The 15,900-nt window shown below is 38.4% G+C and overlaps 1 protein-coding gene across 1 annotated transcript; it reads left to right on the top strand.

Annotated features, from left to right (window-relative positions):
• The first annotated feature begins 321 nt into the window (after window positions 1–321).
• On the top strand, window positions 322–14,536 carry stxbp3 (syntaxin binding protein 3). The gene is made up of 19 exons (XM_057363335.1): window positions 322–409; window positions 1,493–1,542; window positions 1,895–1,976; window positions 2,291–2,367; window positions 2,646–2,718; window positions 3,080–3,180; window positions 3,260–3,405; window positions 3,492–3,585; window positions 5,033–5,157; window positions 5,305–5,403; window positions 6,343–6,400; window positions 6,534–6,599; window positions 6,720–6,800; window positions 6,896–7,031; window positions 7,120–7,226; window positions 9,417–9,521; window positions 11,507–11,592; window positions 13,513–13,661; window positions 13,747–14,536. The coding sequence occupies exons 1-19, from the start codon at window positions 364–366 to the stop codon at window positions 13,845–13,847; spliced, it is 1,782 nt and encodes a 593-aa protein (XP_057219318.1). The 5' UTR covers window positions 322–363; the 3' UTR covers window positions 13,848–14,536.
• Window positions 14,537–15,900: the final 1,364 nt, after the last annotated feature.

Genomic DNA, 15,900 nt, shown 5'->3' with positions numbered 1-15,900 from the left:
GACTACCTTTTAATTTTTCAACATTTATTTTCAAATAAGAACAAACTATTTAACAATTTAGGAATTTTAAATTCAGGAAAGATTATTTGTATGTCATTTTGCTTCAAAACGAGTTTTGTATTAGTTGTATAAAAATTGTCTTTACTGTCTGTATTGGGGAAAATATCCCAAATAAAATGTTTTTAAGACAATAAATAAGATAAATAAAATCACATTAAACGTACTGACGATAAAAAAAACAACATGTTATCATACAAATAAATTATAGATATTATAGGTCTTTCTCAAACCCACACAAACGCTCGTGCACGTGCATACACTCCTTCCAATGACGTGAGCGCGCCGCCGCCGCATCGATTAAAGATGGCAACTGGAGCAGAACACGGCTTGAAAAAAGTAGTTTGGCAAAGTAAGTTTATTTAGTAATCTGATGTTTTTATGCACATTTCTTGAAGGCACAGCGTTGGGCTTACTTCCAGCTCATTGTCAGGGGTTTTAAAGTATAGTAAAGACAGACACACGATCGTTTGGGACGATCTGGGCTTGGTTGTAATAGCTGCATGCTTTTTGATAGTCTTTTGTTAAATTTGTTTGGTCGTTATTTAGAACACAGCCCTGTGTGGGTGCGTCTCGCGTATTGTATTTGTCACTTTAAATGTCAGGCATATCTCATTGAGTCACTTTTTCCATTAGCCTCGTTGCTAACGTTAGCCTATCCAATTGAGTTTTAGTGCTCGCTATTACATTTCTGTAGAAACTTTGCTGGTTTTAAACGAGAACAGGTTGATTCTTGGGGCAGTTTATATGATGTTATGACTTGTTTTATGTTTGCTGAAAGGTGCGTTGGACGTCATGCGGCGGTTCGCAGACCAATAGGAGCATGACATCATAGTACCGCGAGACTCGCGGCGGAAATGCGTTAAAAAAAATTATACTGTGGAATCGTTGTCGCGATACTTTGATGTCATACTCCGATCGATCTGCGCTGCGCCCCATGAGGGGAAATGCGCCAATGATTTCCGCTCTACAGTGTGTTTTGACTGTTTCACTTGTTCCTGTGAAAAAAAGGAGCATCAAGCGCACATGTGCTATTAATTGTTTTGCAAGCTAAAATATGTTTATTTAAAATACCTTAAAGCAGTCTTTTTGTATGCTTGATTGCCATTTGTATAACTGTAGTTTTTCTATAAATTCCGTGGTTATACTATGGTTACTGTTGTGAGAACATAATGTGGTTGCAATGGTTTTACTACAAATTAAACATGGTTACTATAGTTAACCATGGATAGTTTTCATAATGGATAAGTTGAGTTTATGCCTGGTCACCATGATGTGAAATAAACTGTTGTGTAAATGTCCTTGCCCTTCTCTTGTAGAACAAAACTCATAAGAGGAAATGAATGTTCTTGGAAAATATTCTTGATTTTCTGTTCCATATTGCATTAAAGGAACAAAATCATGTTATAAATAAGTTTCATTTGTGTTATCACAGGAATCAAGGAATCCATTTTTGCTGACTGCAAAAAGTCAGAAGGATGGAAGGTCAGTCTTGTTTTAGTTTTTTACATTTTCCCCTGGTTTGACTGACAGGCCTTTGAGCCAATGTAATGTTTGCTTCTGTAAAAATCCACTGTTGTGTACTAAACACAGAGTCTGCTTGACACGATTGGCATCAGAGAAGGGCACCTAAAGAACAGCGATACAAAAAAAATCCAGTTACTTGTGGAAATATACTGAAAAATGTAAAGCTGCAATCCATAACATTTCTTTAGGAATAATACATGCAAAACATTTGAAAACTGCTCTGCTCTCGTGCAACCCGTGTAAAGATGTGTATGTAAAGTCTTCATGTTTCAAGCAGATTCTTAATTGTCAGCTGTTATTGTTCTCACAGATCCTCATCCTGGACCAGTTCACCACCCGCCTTCTTTCCTCCTGCTGCAAAATGTCTGATCTCATGTCAGAGGGCATCACAAGTGAGTGAGATTTGAACATCCTGTGTGTAAGATGGAAAACAAACCATCTGTAGTTTTTTCATTCTTTGAGGTTCATTGTGCGACGTAAGCCGGTCGCTCTTCCTTCCCGTCTTATTCAGAAGGGAAGCGTTCTCAGTTCCTCGCTTATTAAGAATAAAGCATAGATATAAAGCATGCAGGATGGGAATGATTGTCAACATGTGTTACCTTTCATTGTTCAGGGTAGATTTACTTAAGAAATTATTTTTCAATATTTTACTTTTGCCATCATTTATAGTTTGCAGTTTAGTCATATTCCAGCGGTTTGTTTACAGTTGTTGAAGACCTTTACAAAAACCGAGAACCTGTTCCGGAAATGAAGGCTGTCTACTTTATGACCCCCACTGCCAAGGTAAAAACACCAAATGTGAATCGTACATTTATTAGAAAAAAAGCAATAATGAAGCCCCGCCCCTAAACCTAACCATCATTGGTTAAAGAGTATCAAAAAAAGACACATTTTGCTGTCGAGTTTGTGATTTTTTTGCAATTTTCATTTAAAAAAGTCCCATAATAATAATAAATGTATATCTTTGAAAACTTGATGACTAAATGTTTAAAGTGTTGTATTCGGAATGTTCCAATTTACTGTAGTGACCTTACTGTGACCCTGTTTCTTTTCTTTTACAGTGTATTGATTCATTCATTGATGACTTTAAATCAAAACCCAAGTATAAAGCTGCATACATCTACTTCACTGACTGTAAGTACACTGGTTCATGTCTGAATCTCTCCCAAATAATCTTTTTAGCAAGAAATCATTACATATTTGCATTCATGCATTTGGCAAACAATCTTGTCCAAAGTTATTAGCACTGAATTCATGTTGTAGCTTTTATCAGGTACGTGTGTTATCTAAAAATAGAACCCGGGAATCTTAATGTTACTCCATTAAGTTGAGCTAAAGAAACACTTGTATAAACAACCATTTAAACAGTTACATTTGAATGAAAAATGTTACGTTTTGCCAAAAGAAAACAAAGCAATAGAGTCAAAAAATATTTATAATGCACAAAATGCTATTTTACAGTTTATATCCCGTTGTTTGTAAACTGTAATTCCAGATTGTCCTGATGATCTCTTCGACAAGATGAGGAAAAACTGTGGCAAATACATTAAATTGTGTAAAGAGATCAACATTTCTTTTCTACCGATGGAAGCACAGGTGAGCATCTCTGCATTCTGCATTCTGGAAGTACCAGAATTAAATACCTTATTGCATTGCATTTGCGTCACCTGTTCAGGTGTTCACTTGTGAGGTCCCACAAGCCTTCAAGAACATCTACAGCCCTCACAGCCATGTCCAAGATCAGACTCTGGAGCAACTGGCCAAACAGATCGTCACACTCTGTGCAACGCTGGAGGAATACCCTGGAGTGCGATATAAGAAGTACAGTAAAGCATGAGCTTTCTCGGTTTACACGTGCTGAAATTACACCTCATGCTAAAATGGACTCTTCATACGCTTCTCTGCAGAGATTCAGAGCCCAGTTATGGAAGGAAGTTGGCCGAACTGGTGGATAATAAACTGGCACAACATTTTGAGCTGGATGACAACTGGCAAAAAAAGGTGAGAGTGGCGAAATGAATAACGCCATTTTATGATCCTTTTGTGCTTTTATAAAATTAGTTGACCTAAAAATAAAAAATAAATGCTCCTTAACATGCTTTCAAAAGCATATTGTGTCTTTCATGGAACGCAAAAGTCAAATTTTCATCTGGCCTCTCGTTTTCTCTTGATAAAATCAAAACCAGAAAGAGCTTTTTGTCAAGTGTGCCTGCACTCAAGAGGGATTTTTACCCCATAGCTTCCTGCACACTGGCTCAAACTCACAAGCAAGACATAATGATTCAAGATGAAATATAAAGAGTCAGTTTGGGGAATATTAATATTTACAGATGCTATTTACACCTGCAAGGCGTAGTGCAATGTGCAGAAGAGCTGAGGAAACAGACAGGGTTGCCAGATCTGAATAACAAGACCAGTCCAGTGGTATATCACAACTAGCCCAGTACCCCCAGCCAAATACCAAAACTCAAAATATGTCACTCCCACACCTAAAATACACAATTTACAGTCACTGTTACTGTGCGTTCACACCGCCGCCGCCACCGAGAGCGTCAAAAATCGCTCTGGCCGCCCTGCCAACAACGCTGTAGAAAGATTCGTGGACGCTCTGGCGCTCTCAGGTAGACCAAAGTTTACAGGGCTGGCGCTCTCTGGAATCCTCTCAAGTGGTGGACTTATACGTTCCGATTGGTTGCCACCGAACCGCGTCATAGCTCATTACCATGAAGTTGACCTGATTTCAACTCTCCTCAACGGCCAAAACGCGCTGCGCCGCTGCTCGCTGCCGGCTCACATTGAAAATTTTAGGTATTGGGTTGTAGAGTATGGTCATGCAGAATATGTGCTTTATAAGTAAGGAATAATTGACGAAGGGCCGTTCAATTATCAAAAGTTAATGCACACCCCGAGGTGGTAATGCGGCCACGACGTGAAGCGGAGTGGCCGTTACACCCTAACCCTAACACCCCTGTCGTATAAGAAAAGTATGAAGAGAAAAAAGTGACACGGAGGTTTCTGCGCCAGCTGCGGTTCTCGCAGTGGCATAGAAAGCTTCCTGCTGTGTGTTTTAAGTCCGTTTACCCATTCCACAGACGAATTTAAGAAAATGTTTTTGTTATTTTTGTGCTTCGTGTTTTATCTTTAAGTACTAATAAACAGCCAATATGCCAATAACAGGCATGCTAATAGTAACTAGTTAACCGTGAGAATTGCCCCCTATACTGAAGTGTTACCAAAATTCTAAGTTTAATATTGTAAGTCTTTATTTGGGGGGGCACAAAGCGATGCACCCTACACAAAGGGGGCTTACAATAAAAAGGTTTGAGAACCACTGGAATAGAGGATATTCCTTTGCTGTTTGTACTGTAGTTTGGTTTATGCTCCTCTGTCGTCATAGAAAAGATTTTTGGCTTTTGTCAAACTAACGTTCCACACCTTTCATCTGCAGGGTAAGACGCAGGCGCAGCTTCTAATCGTTGACCGTGCACTAGACCCTGTAAGCCCAATCCTTCATGAGCTGACCTACCAGGCCATGGCTTATGACCTCATACCTATCAGGGACAACATCTATGAGTGCGTCAAGTTTCACTAGTCACTTTAAATTACTGTTGACTTTAAATACTTCTTTTCTCAAAGGCCAGATGTATCCAGTTTTAAGCACCTTGTTTCTTATGTCGTTGCTGTTGCGTTGATGTTTTTGTGTAATGTGTTGTCTCTTAGGTACAAATTAAAGGACGGTTCTAAAAAAGAGGCTTTACTAAATGAAGAGGATGAATTATGGGTCAAGTTACGGCATATGCATATCGCTGAGGTCACTGAGTGAGTCCAGTCGCTTTTATTTTGGAGTTCAGTTTGTATATCATTCAACTCTTCGAAGGCCGTGTTCACACATGACTTCTTTTTTGAAGCTGCTAGCGTCTGTTTTACGTTGTAATCCTGTGGAGTAAACGGTGTTTTCAAAAAAGTACTGAGCGCTTTTTTAAGTGCCAGCGTCTTTTCTGCAGCTCAGAGCGTCTTTTGAGGTTGAAAAAACTTTTCTGAAAAAAACTCCCTACGTCAAGCACCTTTTTTACAGCTAACCAATGACAGAGACCTGTCGTTTCCATAACAATATGCGGAGAGCGTGATTGGTCATGAAGGCTCAAGCTCTAAAAAATAAAATGGCGACCGAAACGTCTGTTGGAGCATAGTTTTGTAGAAATGTAAGATTAATTTTGACTTTCAATAACTTTTGATTGCATTTCTAGCAAGAAATTAGTTTTGTAGTTTTTAAATATGTGATTGGTTATAGCTAAGATGCTCTCTGTTTATAAATCAAATAGACTTCCGTTACGTTGCCTATGAAGCCTGTCTCTCTAAGCTACCTTCGTGCACAAATGCTTTCTGTGAACATTGCCGGCTGCTAATTGTAACCACAATGCTGCAAGCGTTTTTATTTTATTAAAAAAGCGCCATTGTCAACTTTTTCTTGTCAAATGTGAACACGGCCTTAGGCAGCAAACTGTCTTTTTATTTGTCTGGAGTCATTTTTGTATTACTTTTGTATACATACATAGATATCTAGATTGGCATTAGGGTGAGTCAATTATGAGGGAATTTTCATATTTGGGTCAACTCTTACTTTAATAATCCCTTTAAATGCTGTCTAGTTGCTGTCTCAGTAGGCACAGCTCAAAAACCCAACAATTCTTGACTTATTAAAGTGGTTGTAACAAGGCTAAAGTAATAGTAATAACTTGTGCTGTATGTGTTTCAAAGGCAAATCCCGAAACTGGTGAAGAAAATCTCTGCCAGTAAGCAGCAGGCCGATGGAAAGGTACATATACCTTTACAGTTAATTTGCAGTCTTGAACAATCCCAGTGTCCACTTACAGATTCTCTTGTGGCTATGTCATAGATGCCTTTTAAAAGGGGTTTTATGATCATGTGATATATCACTTCATTGATAGATCACAATCGGAGCCCTATCACAGATCATGAAGAAGATGCCCGCTTTCCGTAAACAGGTTGCTCAGGTAATGGAGTATCACTTGACAGTCACCGCTCAAGGTCACATATGCGTTCCATTGTCACATCGAAGGCCTAAGATTCTCTAAATGCCAATCGAATGACTGAAGGAAATTTGTTTCTCACAGAAAACCGTCCACTTAAATTTAGCAGAGGATCTAATGAATCATTTCCAGATGAACGTGGAAAAACTCTGCAAAGCTGAACAGGTAGAGTCCCCCGATTCCAGGCTTGAACTTGGATGACGTGATAGAAAGATGTGTAAGATTATATAATGAAAACTTTATCGGTGGTTTATATGTAGGATCTGGCTGTAGGTGCAGACGCTGAGGGTCAGAAGGTCAAGGATCCCATGAGGACACTGCTTCCTGTGCTGTTACATCCCCATGACACTTACGATAAGATCCGAGCTGTTCTCCTTTACATTTTCAGTCTCAACGGTAGATGCTTTTCTTCTCTTGTCAATTTTTGCCTAACATCTGTCAGATTGATTTAACAGTTATTGATATGTTTGTGGGTGATGAGCAGGAACGACAGAGGAGAATTTGAATAAACTGATTCAGCACGTGAAGATCGAGGATCAGAGCGAGTATGTCCTGAACTGGAAATATCTTGGAGTTCCCATCCTCTCCTCGGTATGTGTGACTCTGTCTCTCTTCGTCCACCAATGCTTGATCACAGTGGTTCTCAAACTGTGGTACGCGTACCATTAGTGGTACTTGAAGAGACCTTGAAGAGCTGTTTAAAGCTGTTGTTATTGCTGTAAAGTGCTAATTCAACACGCGTCTGCATCTACTCAAGCTTAAATCAATGAAGCGCGCGTTGCGATGTATTTTTGACGCGCCGCTTTGACAAGAGCTGCTGCAGTAAAGTGTAAGTCTCTGTTTGTCATATACAGCTGTCAAGTATAACTTGATGTTAAAGTATATGTGTAATTATTTATCTTCTGTGTTGAATATTCTTACCACATTGTTTGTCTTTAATATTAGTTTGTAGGCTTTCTGCAAGTCCCCACAAAGTGAATAAATGCCCCATAAGAGTCCATAAGAGTTTACAGAGCCCTGTTAACCAGTGTTGGGTGTAACTAGTTACTAAGTAATTAGTTACTGTAATTTAATTACTTTTCCCTTGGAAAAATTAAAGTAAGGGATTACTCTTATTTTTTCTGTAATTTAATTACAGTTACTTTTGATGTAATTAAACTAAATACTTTGTGTAATATATGTGTGTGCAATAGTGGAATTGACATCAAATTCAAAGTCTAACTTTAAAATTAGTGCTTTTATGTATAATTCTTCTCACATTTGTTATACTTTGGTCAGTTAATAATACTACTTTATGTAGTTTAATATTATTTATTTGAATGAATTAAAAGAGCCCTTTCATGTCTATCCTTGAATCACTTAACTCATCAAGGTTGATGTAGGATATAGAAAGTAATTAGTAATAAGTAACTAAATACTTTTTAGAGAGAGTCATTTGTACAGTAATCTAATTACACTATTGAATATGTAATTAGTAACTAGTAATTAATTACTTTTTGAGAGCAATTTACCCAACACTGCTGTTAACAGTGCACTACAGAAAAGTGTTTTGTGTCCACTATTACTGCTGACTAACTTGAAAACATGGAAAAAAAACATGTTCTTTAGTTTGAAAACAGCTGGTAAATAAAAGGTGTTTGTATTACTAATAATACATTGGAATTGAAGGACGAGGTGTAAAGGGAAAGATTCACAACTATTAATTTAAGTGTTTATTCATGTGTTTTTCTATGGCGGTCATTAGGTGGTATTTGGAACAACTCATTTTATTAAAGGTGGTACTTGATCTGAAAAGTTTGAGAACCACTGCTTTATCACATCAATCAGAGTGTCCGCGGGGTCTTAACAAGTATTAAAAGTTGATAAAGTTAGAGAAAATTAAGCCCCTTAAAAAGTATTAAAAAGTCTTAAATGACCTTTTCCAAGGTATTAAATTGTGTTTCATCTTTTCATATTGGTCCAAAGAGGTCATGTGCTAAAGTTTGCCTGAATTGAATCATTGCGTAGGCGAATAGCGGGAGGTCCATTTGCAACTGGTTAAACAACATCGTTGACTAATGGGGAAATGCAAGTTTTCGTGCAAATGTTTGGAGGATAAAGAGTTGGAAGCATGGCTGAGGGCCGTCTCTGGGAATAACCGTGAGGTGTACTGCTCTGTGTGTCTGAAGGCGTTTTAGCGTAGCCTCGTTTCTCTTTCTAATAAACCTTGCATTAGGTTAGTCACTCAATTCATTCTCTTGTGCTTCGTTCCCACCCTTCTGAATTATGTTGCATTAGTTATCACAAATTAAGACTGTTTAGTTGTGCTGTCTTACAATCAGTTTATAGTAAATGTAAGTTAAAGTGTCGCCAATGTAACGAATTAAAATGTATGGAAAGAGTCTTAAAAAGTATTTAATTTAGCTCCATGATTCCTGTATATACTCTGATCATGTGGATGTTTTTGATTTTAAAGCATGAAATGTTTTTGATATCACGCATGTATTAGATTATTAATATTGACATCTGTGCTACTAATATGGTGAAAACCATTGGCAAAATCATTTTATTGTAAGGTTGACATCTGCATGAAAGTGCACAGATATTTTTAAGAAAGTTGGTAACCAAACTGTTCCCTTTGATTTCCATTGTATGGACACAAATCCACAGAGACATTTCTCAAAATATCTTTTCTATTTAACAGGAAACAAAAGAGTTTTTTATGAACTGTCCCTCGAGTATACAAAGTCAAATTTGTGCTGTTATTTTCTTTATTTCCCTCTGCATCTCTTCTCACAACAGTCGTCGAGTTTCTTCTCATTTCGAAAACAGTCCCGGAGGGATCGATCAGACGAGGAGACTTACAAAGTGTCTCGCTGGACACCCGTTCTCAAAGATGTCATGGAGGTGAGCAACACGCACACCTTCTATACTCCAGACTTGCCTTTATACCTTCTGAATGGTTGAAATCCATTCCAGTTTATCTACTCACGTCGACAGTAACCATCTTGCTTTTAGAAGTAACTATAAAGCAACACAAAAGGCCCCGCCCCTCTATATTTGGGCCACCAGTTTTAAGGTTTATGTGACGATTTAGTTAATGATAATGGGAAACTAATGCTATATGACTCATATAGACACACAAAAGAACAGCTTACAGATATAAAGAGATTGTCTTACAGTTTCTATGTACCATAATAAGACAGAGTTACATACAGTACGTGTATTTTACTCGGGGCAAAAGCCATTGACATTACGACCCAGATCTTGACTGACAGATCAAATGTCACACGACTGGAAAAACATTACAATGTTGGCTGTAAATGAAAATATAATATATGCATTGCATCATATAGCTTTCTTTCAGATAGGGCCAAATTAATGTCTAAGTATGATAAACTGAGACTGATTATATGTGCAATGCACGCACCACTGGTACTTGTGATCTTTTGAGCTGCCTAGCTAGGCAGCATGTTTAGGTATGATTACATTATAGATGTATTCAATCGTTCGATTGCAGAACTCGCCATGTGTCTCCATATGTGATTAAAAACCTCTCAGTAGTCAGCTCATTTTCAAATACTTGCGTCAACAAGTTTCATTCAAAGGGATCCCTGACTAGTAGCACTTGTATGCCCTAATACATTGTAACAACCTTACACTACTAGCCATTTGTCATCAGAAACACTGTTTTCTTAAAAACAAGGTCTGATATGTATTATGTCATAGTACATGATTTTGAACATTGTTTTTTTTAAAAGACCATAAAATCTCATTACCATAACCCTCAAAATGTCAACACCATAACCATACCATACCATGATGGCCAAGCAAGTTTTTGTTCATCAACAATATTTACACATTGAGGTCAATTTCTATAGAAAATTATGAATGTAACATTTTTAACTGTGGAAAACTACCTGTATCGGTAATGATACACACCCTGCGTTCCAACTGGGATATATCGCCCACTGAAGGGCCCTTCGGAGTGACAACAATCATGGCCGCCATACTGAAGGGTAGTTCCAAACCGAAGTGCTCATAACTGGCCACTTCAAAGGGCCCTTCAGAATGAAGGATTTGGAAGGATACAATTGATGGTCACTTCGGGCTCCCATGATTCTTTGCGTGGTGACGCCGCCTCCTTATGGGCGCGGGATGATGACGCAGAAGGGCACCTTATGGGCGCGGGATGATGACACAGAAGGGCACTTCAAGAAACAGTTGTTTGGTCCCCTACACCCTTTAACCCTTCAAAGCTCTCACTCCGGAGGGTAAACCATTCGAAGGGCTTAGGGCATAGGGATGAGCCCTTCGAAATGGAACGCAGGGTCAGTATCATTGTTTACACAGTACAACAAAATATTATACAATATATAAAACTTTACTTAGAGAAATATAAAGAAATATCTTAATCTGGTAGTAATGTGGTATTTCAGACAAAATCAAGCTTAATGTACAGATGGTGTGCGTGGGTCAGTAAAAATGTTGCGGAGAATGAGAACAGCAGTCACAGACACTTCTTTTTTTCTCATTATTTCTTCTTTTTTATTATACCTGAATATTCTGTCAAATTGTCATCTGGTAGAACATCCAGTTATTTTTTCTGTTTAACTGTTTAAATATAAACATGCACTCAGACACACCAGGATGCTTTGCGGTAATGAAATTCCCAGCACAAAAATAATTCATTCCCCTGTTTAAATTGTTCTTCGTGCAATGTAGAGAACACAATTATCTTATTATGATCATTTTTGTGTTGCTAAGTTCCCATGACGTTTCAATGGATAATCTTTTAATTAGACCGATTTTAGCATTCAGCACTGGTGTTCTTGTTGTTTTCGGTATTTTAATTAAATCAACTTTAATATCTCTCTGTGTGTGAATGGTAGGATGCCATAGAAAACAAACTGGATATCAAAGACTGGCCATTCCAGTCTGAATGCCCGTCAGCATGGAACGGTTCACGTGCTGTAAGGTATGGTGGGACAGTTTGATTCGTTCAGTCTATCATAATTCATTTTACAGTCAGAGTAAAGGCCTGTTCACACTAAGGATACTAACTGTAAGAATACAGTTTTGAAAATCATTCTATTTTTAAAGGACCAGTGTGTAGTTTTTTGGAGGATCTATTGACAGCAATGCTATATAATATACATAACTATTAGGGATGTAACAATATCAAAATCTCACTGTACGATAATACCTCGGTATAAAGTCCACAGTACGATATTTATTACAGTATTCAAAATGACATGGAAACGTGCCATAAGCATCCTCTTTTCTTTATCCTCTAATCATAACTGTTGCTTAGAGGTATGAGTTATAGTATGCGACGGGTCAAATGACATAAAAATCCCTATTATAAAAAATTATTTGCAGCAGACGGACCTAGCCAAAGGTACCATCAATTTTTTTTTCTAACATTCTCTATGTTAGAGAATTCGTTTCATACAGTCACGTGACCTCGATAATATTGAGACAATTTTGCTACTGCGATAACACGATATCGATAATATTGACAATAACTATGTCCTCAGAGGCATATAAAGATGTATAAAGCGTTTCTTACCTTAGAATGAGCTATTTCTCTACATACACCGCGGGGACCCCTGCCATGGATTTCACCATGTTGTTTCTACAGTAGCCCTAAACGGACAAACTGCTCTATGTAGTGCGTCTCGTAAATATGTTATCTCTTTAGGGAAAGAAGCGAAAAATGGACGACATCTAAATCCTCTCTCAGCCTCCGTAGTGATTCTCGTGGGAGGGGTGGAGTGAGCGGTTGGTTGCAATTCGTAACCTCACCGCTAGATGCCGCTAAAAAACTACACACAGCACCTTTAAGACCGTTGTAGAATCCACACCACAACTCGACACGCTTAAAATAATCATAACGTTATCATCCTTGGTGTGGATAGTTATAGTTCTCGTTCTTGGTGTAAATGGGCCTTTAAACTACTTCGACAGACATCATTTTTAATATGAACATTTTACATTTTGGTCAATTTTGGCATTGTCTCTTCTTCTGTTTGGCTGGGCCCACAGGGCTGTAAGGTAAGGCAAGCTTGATGATTTTCCCATTGCTGTGTGTACACATTCTAGAGGTTTGAACACAAGAGCCTGTGACCTGACCCCACTGATACTGTTTAAAAAACTGTATCTGACTCACAGCCTAAATCACTCTCACATCCAGATCTGATGCATACTCGAGCATTTTGTTTGTCTGGTCCAGTCGGCTCTGGTCAGGAAACACATCCCTGGCACATACTTGTATACCTCATATTTTGTGGTGTGGTTTTTAAGCATATGCACCAGTGTCAAGCAAACAGTGACGTCACTGATGATCTCATTGTTCGTGATATGATCCTGGAAGTTTTAGGGGGTTTTCACTGTTTTTAAATAAAGCAAACTCAGACCTGTTTAAGTGAACCACATAGTGTTTTTATATTGTGATCATTTTCATGCTTATTATTCGTAAAATTACCATATCTAGTTTAGTTTGGCTCTGTTGAGCTATGAAAACATTACTCTGTTGGAAGGAAGTCTGTGCCCTGAAAATCGTTTGTCCACAGAAATGACACACTTAGGTTAAAAGAGAATAAACAAACATGTTTAGCAGAATAAACCAACACTATAAAGTGGCTATTGGCTTTATTTTTATTATTTTGCTCTTATGGCTTAAAGGATTAAAGTAATAAGACAACACATATTTTCCGTCAAAAACATTTATTTAGAAGCCAGATGTTTGCAATTACTTTGCTTAAATGGCTTTGAGTTTGCTTAAAACATTCACTTAATTCTTAAACTTCATGGGAACCACTTGCAGATCCCTGAACATTTCATCTCGCTTGCTTGATATTTTTGTTGTTTCTCACTTGTTCTCTTTGTTTGTCAGTGCACGGCAGAAGCACAAGGGCAGTTCTCCAGATGATCTCAGGAACGGCTCGCGACTCATCATCTTCGTCTTGGGTGGAGTCAGTTACTCAGAAATGCGCTGCGCTTATGAAGTCACGCAGGCCAATAAATCCTGTGAGGTCATCATCGGTAAGATTCTATACAAGCGCTCACTGATCCGAGAAAACATCATGCTAATAACATAAGTAATGTAAACTTTTCTCGTTTTCTTAAGGCTCTACAGACATCCTCACTCCATGTAGCTTACTGGATGACATTTATAACCTGACCAGACAGCCCATGGAAACTTTTACCATTATGGAGGAGAAGCCTTGAACAGCTCCCAGAGTGACCCTTGACCCCCTCCAGCACACAGGACCGAAGGAACGTAAGAGCTGCTTTTGGGGCGTCTTGTACAGCATTAACTGTCAAGCATTTTCTCAAGTGTTCACATACCTTAAAAAACGTATTCCTAAATATTATAGAAAACAAATATAAATATAGTTGTAGGTGTATGAAGCTCACTTTAATCTTGAGGTTGGCTTATCAAATACTTTATACAACATGGGGGACTAACAGACTTCAGGAGATTTACTGGTGACTCTGGTAAACACACTAGTGACTTTATTTGCAATCTGATTGTGTTTCTATTGATAGCGAAAAGCTCACACTGGACTTTCTGTAACACTTTTTCGTGTATTTATGTTTCATACACTAAGTCTAGTTATTTCTGAATCTTTTTTTATAGTTCTTGTTTGATGATATGTACATAAGTATTCATTGCCTGCTTGCTATAGTGGAGAGTTTTGCCTGTATAACATACATATTCATGGGTGAACAAAGGAACGTTTTTAACAAACATAATATATGCATTGCTTGCAATTGAACAACTGACGTTAATGAATGATGTGGTTCAATTTCCAGATTGTTTTGTAATGTTTCTATAAATGTGTGTGCTATGGTCTATGTATGATTTCATCTGTTTTAATTCAACATAAAAATGCATTGCCTATATAATGCGTTGGTATGTGGTTGGTTGCTTTGGTCTTTTGATGAACACACTGGCAAGTCGCTATATATTATCTAATACAATTTCCTTTTAGATTCATTTAGTTGATAAATGAACAATTGCATCATAATACACAATTTACTTGAAGGAAACTAGATCATGTCTTCTGCAGAACAGCATGTTTTCCCACATATAAGAGAGACTAGAGGACACATGAGCTCATATTAAAAGTATTGTTCTGATGTTTCTGTGCTGCTATGCTGAGATCTGATTACTGTAGATTTATTGGTCCCTGATAACATAATAACCCACAGTCTCTCGGAGGGTTTGATAAAGTGGAGTTATCTAATATCAAATCTGTCCTATTTTAAGGCTTTAGCTATATTGTAGTCATGTAACGGATGCCTGTGCGTGTGTAGACACATGAATGCGTGCTCTACGTAAGCTTGTATACGTTACCACAGCTGTATCTATCAGGAAATTATATAATCTGTGGGAAGGTTGAAATAATCTATTATATAATCTATAACAATATTGTCTATTGTCGTTTTGAAATGCAGAGTCTCACCCTTCACACCCGCCCTGACCCTATCTCTGCTATACCATTAACACCTCCTCTTGACACTCAACCTGCACTTCAGATCTGCGAAGAGGATGTATGCCAGCTTTTCCGCAAACAAAAGATCAGAAAAGCACCAGGCCCAGACAATGTCTCACCCTCCTGCCTGAAAGTCTGTGCGGAGCAGCTGTCGCCCATCTTCACTAATATTTTTAACAGATCTTTGGAGCAGTGTGAAGTCCCTTCATGCTTTAAACGCTCCACCATCATCCCTGTACAGAAGAAACCCAAAATCTCTGGACTTGATGACTACAGACCTGTTGCTTTAACATCTGTGGTCATGAAGTCATTTGAGAGACTTGTACTGGCCCACCTGAAGGACATCACCAGACCATTTCTTGACCCCCTCCAGTTTGCTTACCGAGCAAACAGGTCTGTGGACGATGCAGTAAACATGGGACTGCATTACATCCTACAACACCTAGACAGACCAGGGACTTACGTCAGGATCCTGTTTGTAGACTTCAGCTCGGCCTTCAACACCATAATCCCAGACCTCCTCCTGCCCAAGCTTACCCAGCTCTCTGTGCCAACCACTACCTGTCAGTGGATTATTAACTTCCTGTCGAACAGGCAGCAGCTAGTGAGGTTAGGAAAATTTAAATCCAGCACATGTACCATCAGCACCAGAGCTCCTCAAGGATGTGTTCTTTCTCCACTGCTATTTTCACTCTACACAAACAAATGCACCTCTACAGACCCTTCTGTCAAACTCCTGAAGTTTGCAGATGACACCACAGTCATTGGCTTTATTCAAGACG

This window comes from Triplophysa rosa, linkage group LG21 (assembly GCF_024868665.1).
Source record: "Triplophysa rosa linkage group LG21, Trosa_1v2, whole genome shotgun sequence".
NCBI lineage: Eukaryota > Metazoa > Chordata > Actinopteri > Cypriniformes > Nemacheilidae > Triplophysa > Triplophysa rosa.
This window is presented reverse-complemented; position numbering and strand designations above follow the sequence as displayed.

Excerpts from the sequence above, each read along its gene's own strand:
- stxbp3 (XM_057363335.1), top strand. The coding sequence starts at position 364 with ATGGCAACTGGAGCAGAACACGGCTTGAAAAAAGTAGTTTGGCAAA. Across the intron at positions 3,586-5,032 it reads ATGACAACTGGCAAAAAAAG|GGTAAGACGCAGGCGCAGCT; the intron begins GTGAGAGTGGCG and ends TTTCATCTGCAG. Across the intron at positions 7,032-7,119 it reads TTACATTTTCAGTCTCAACG|GAACGACAGAGGAGAATTTG; the intron begins GTAGATGCTTTT and ends GGTGATGAGCAG.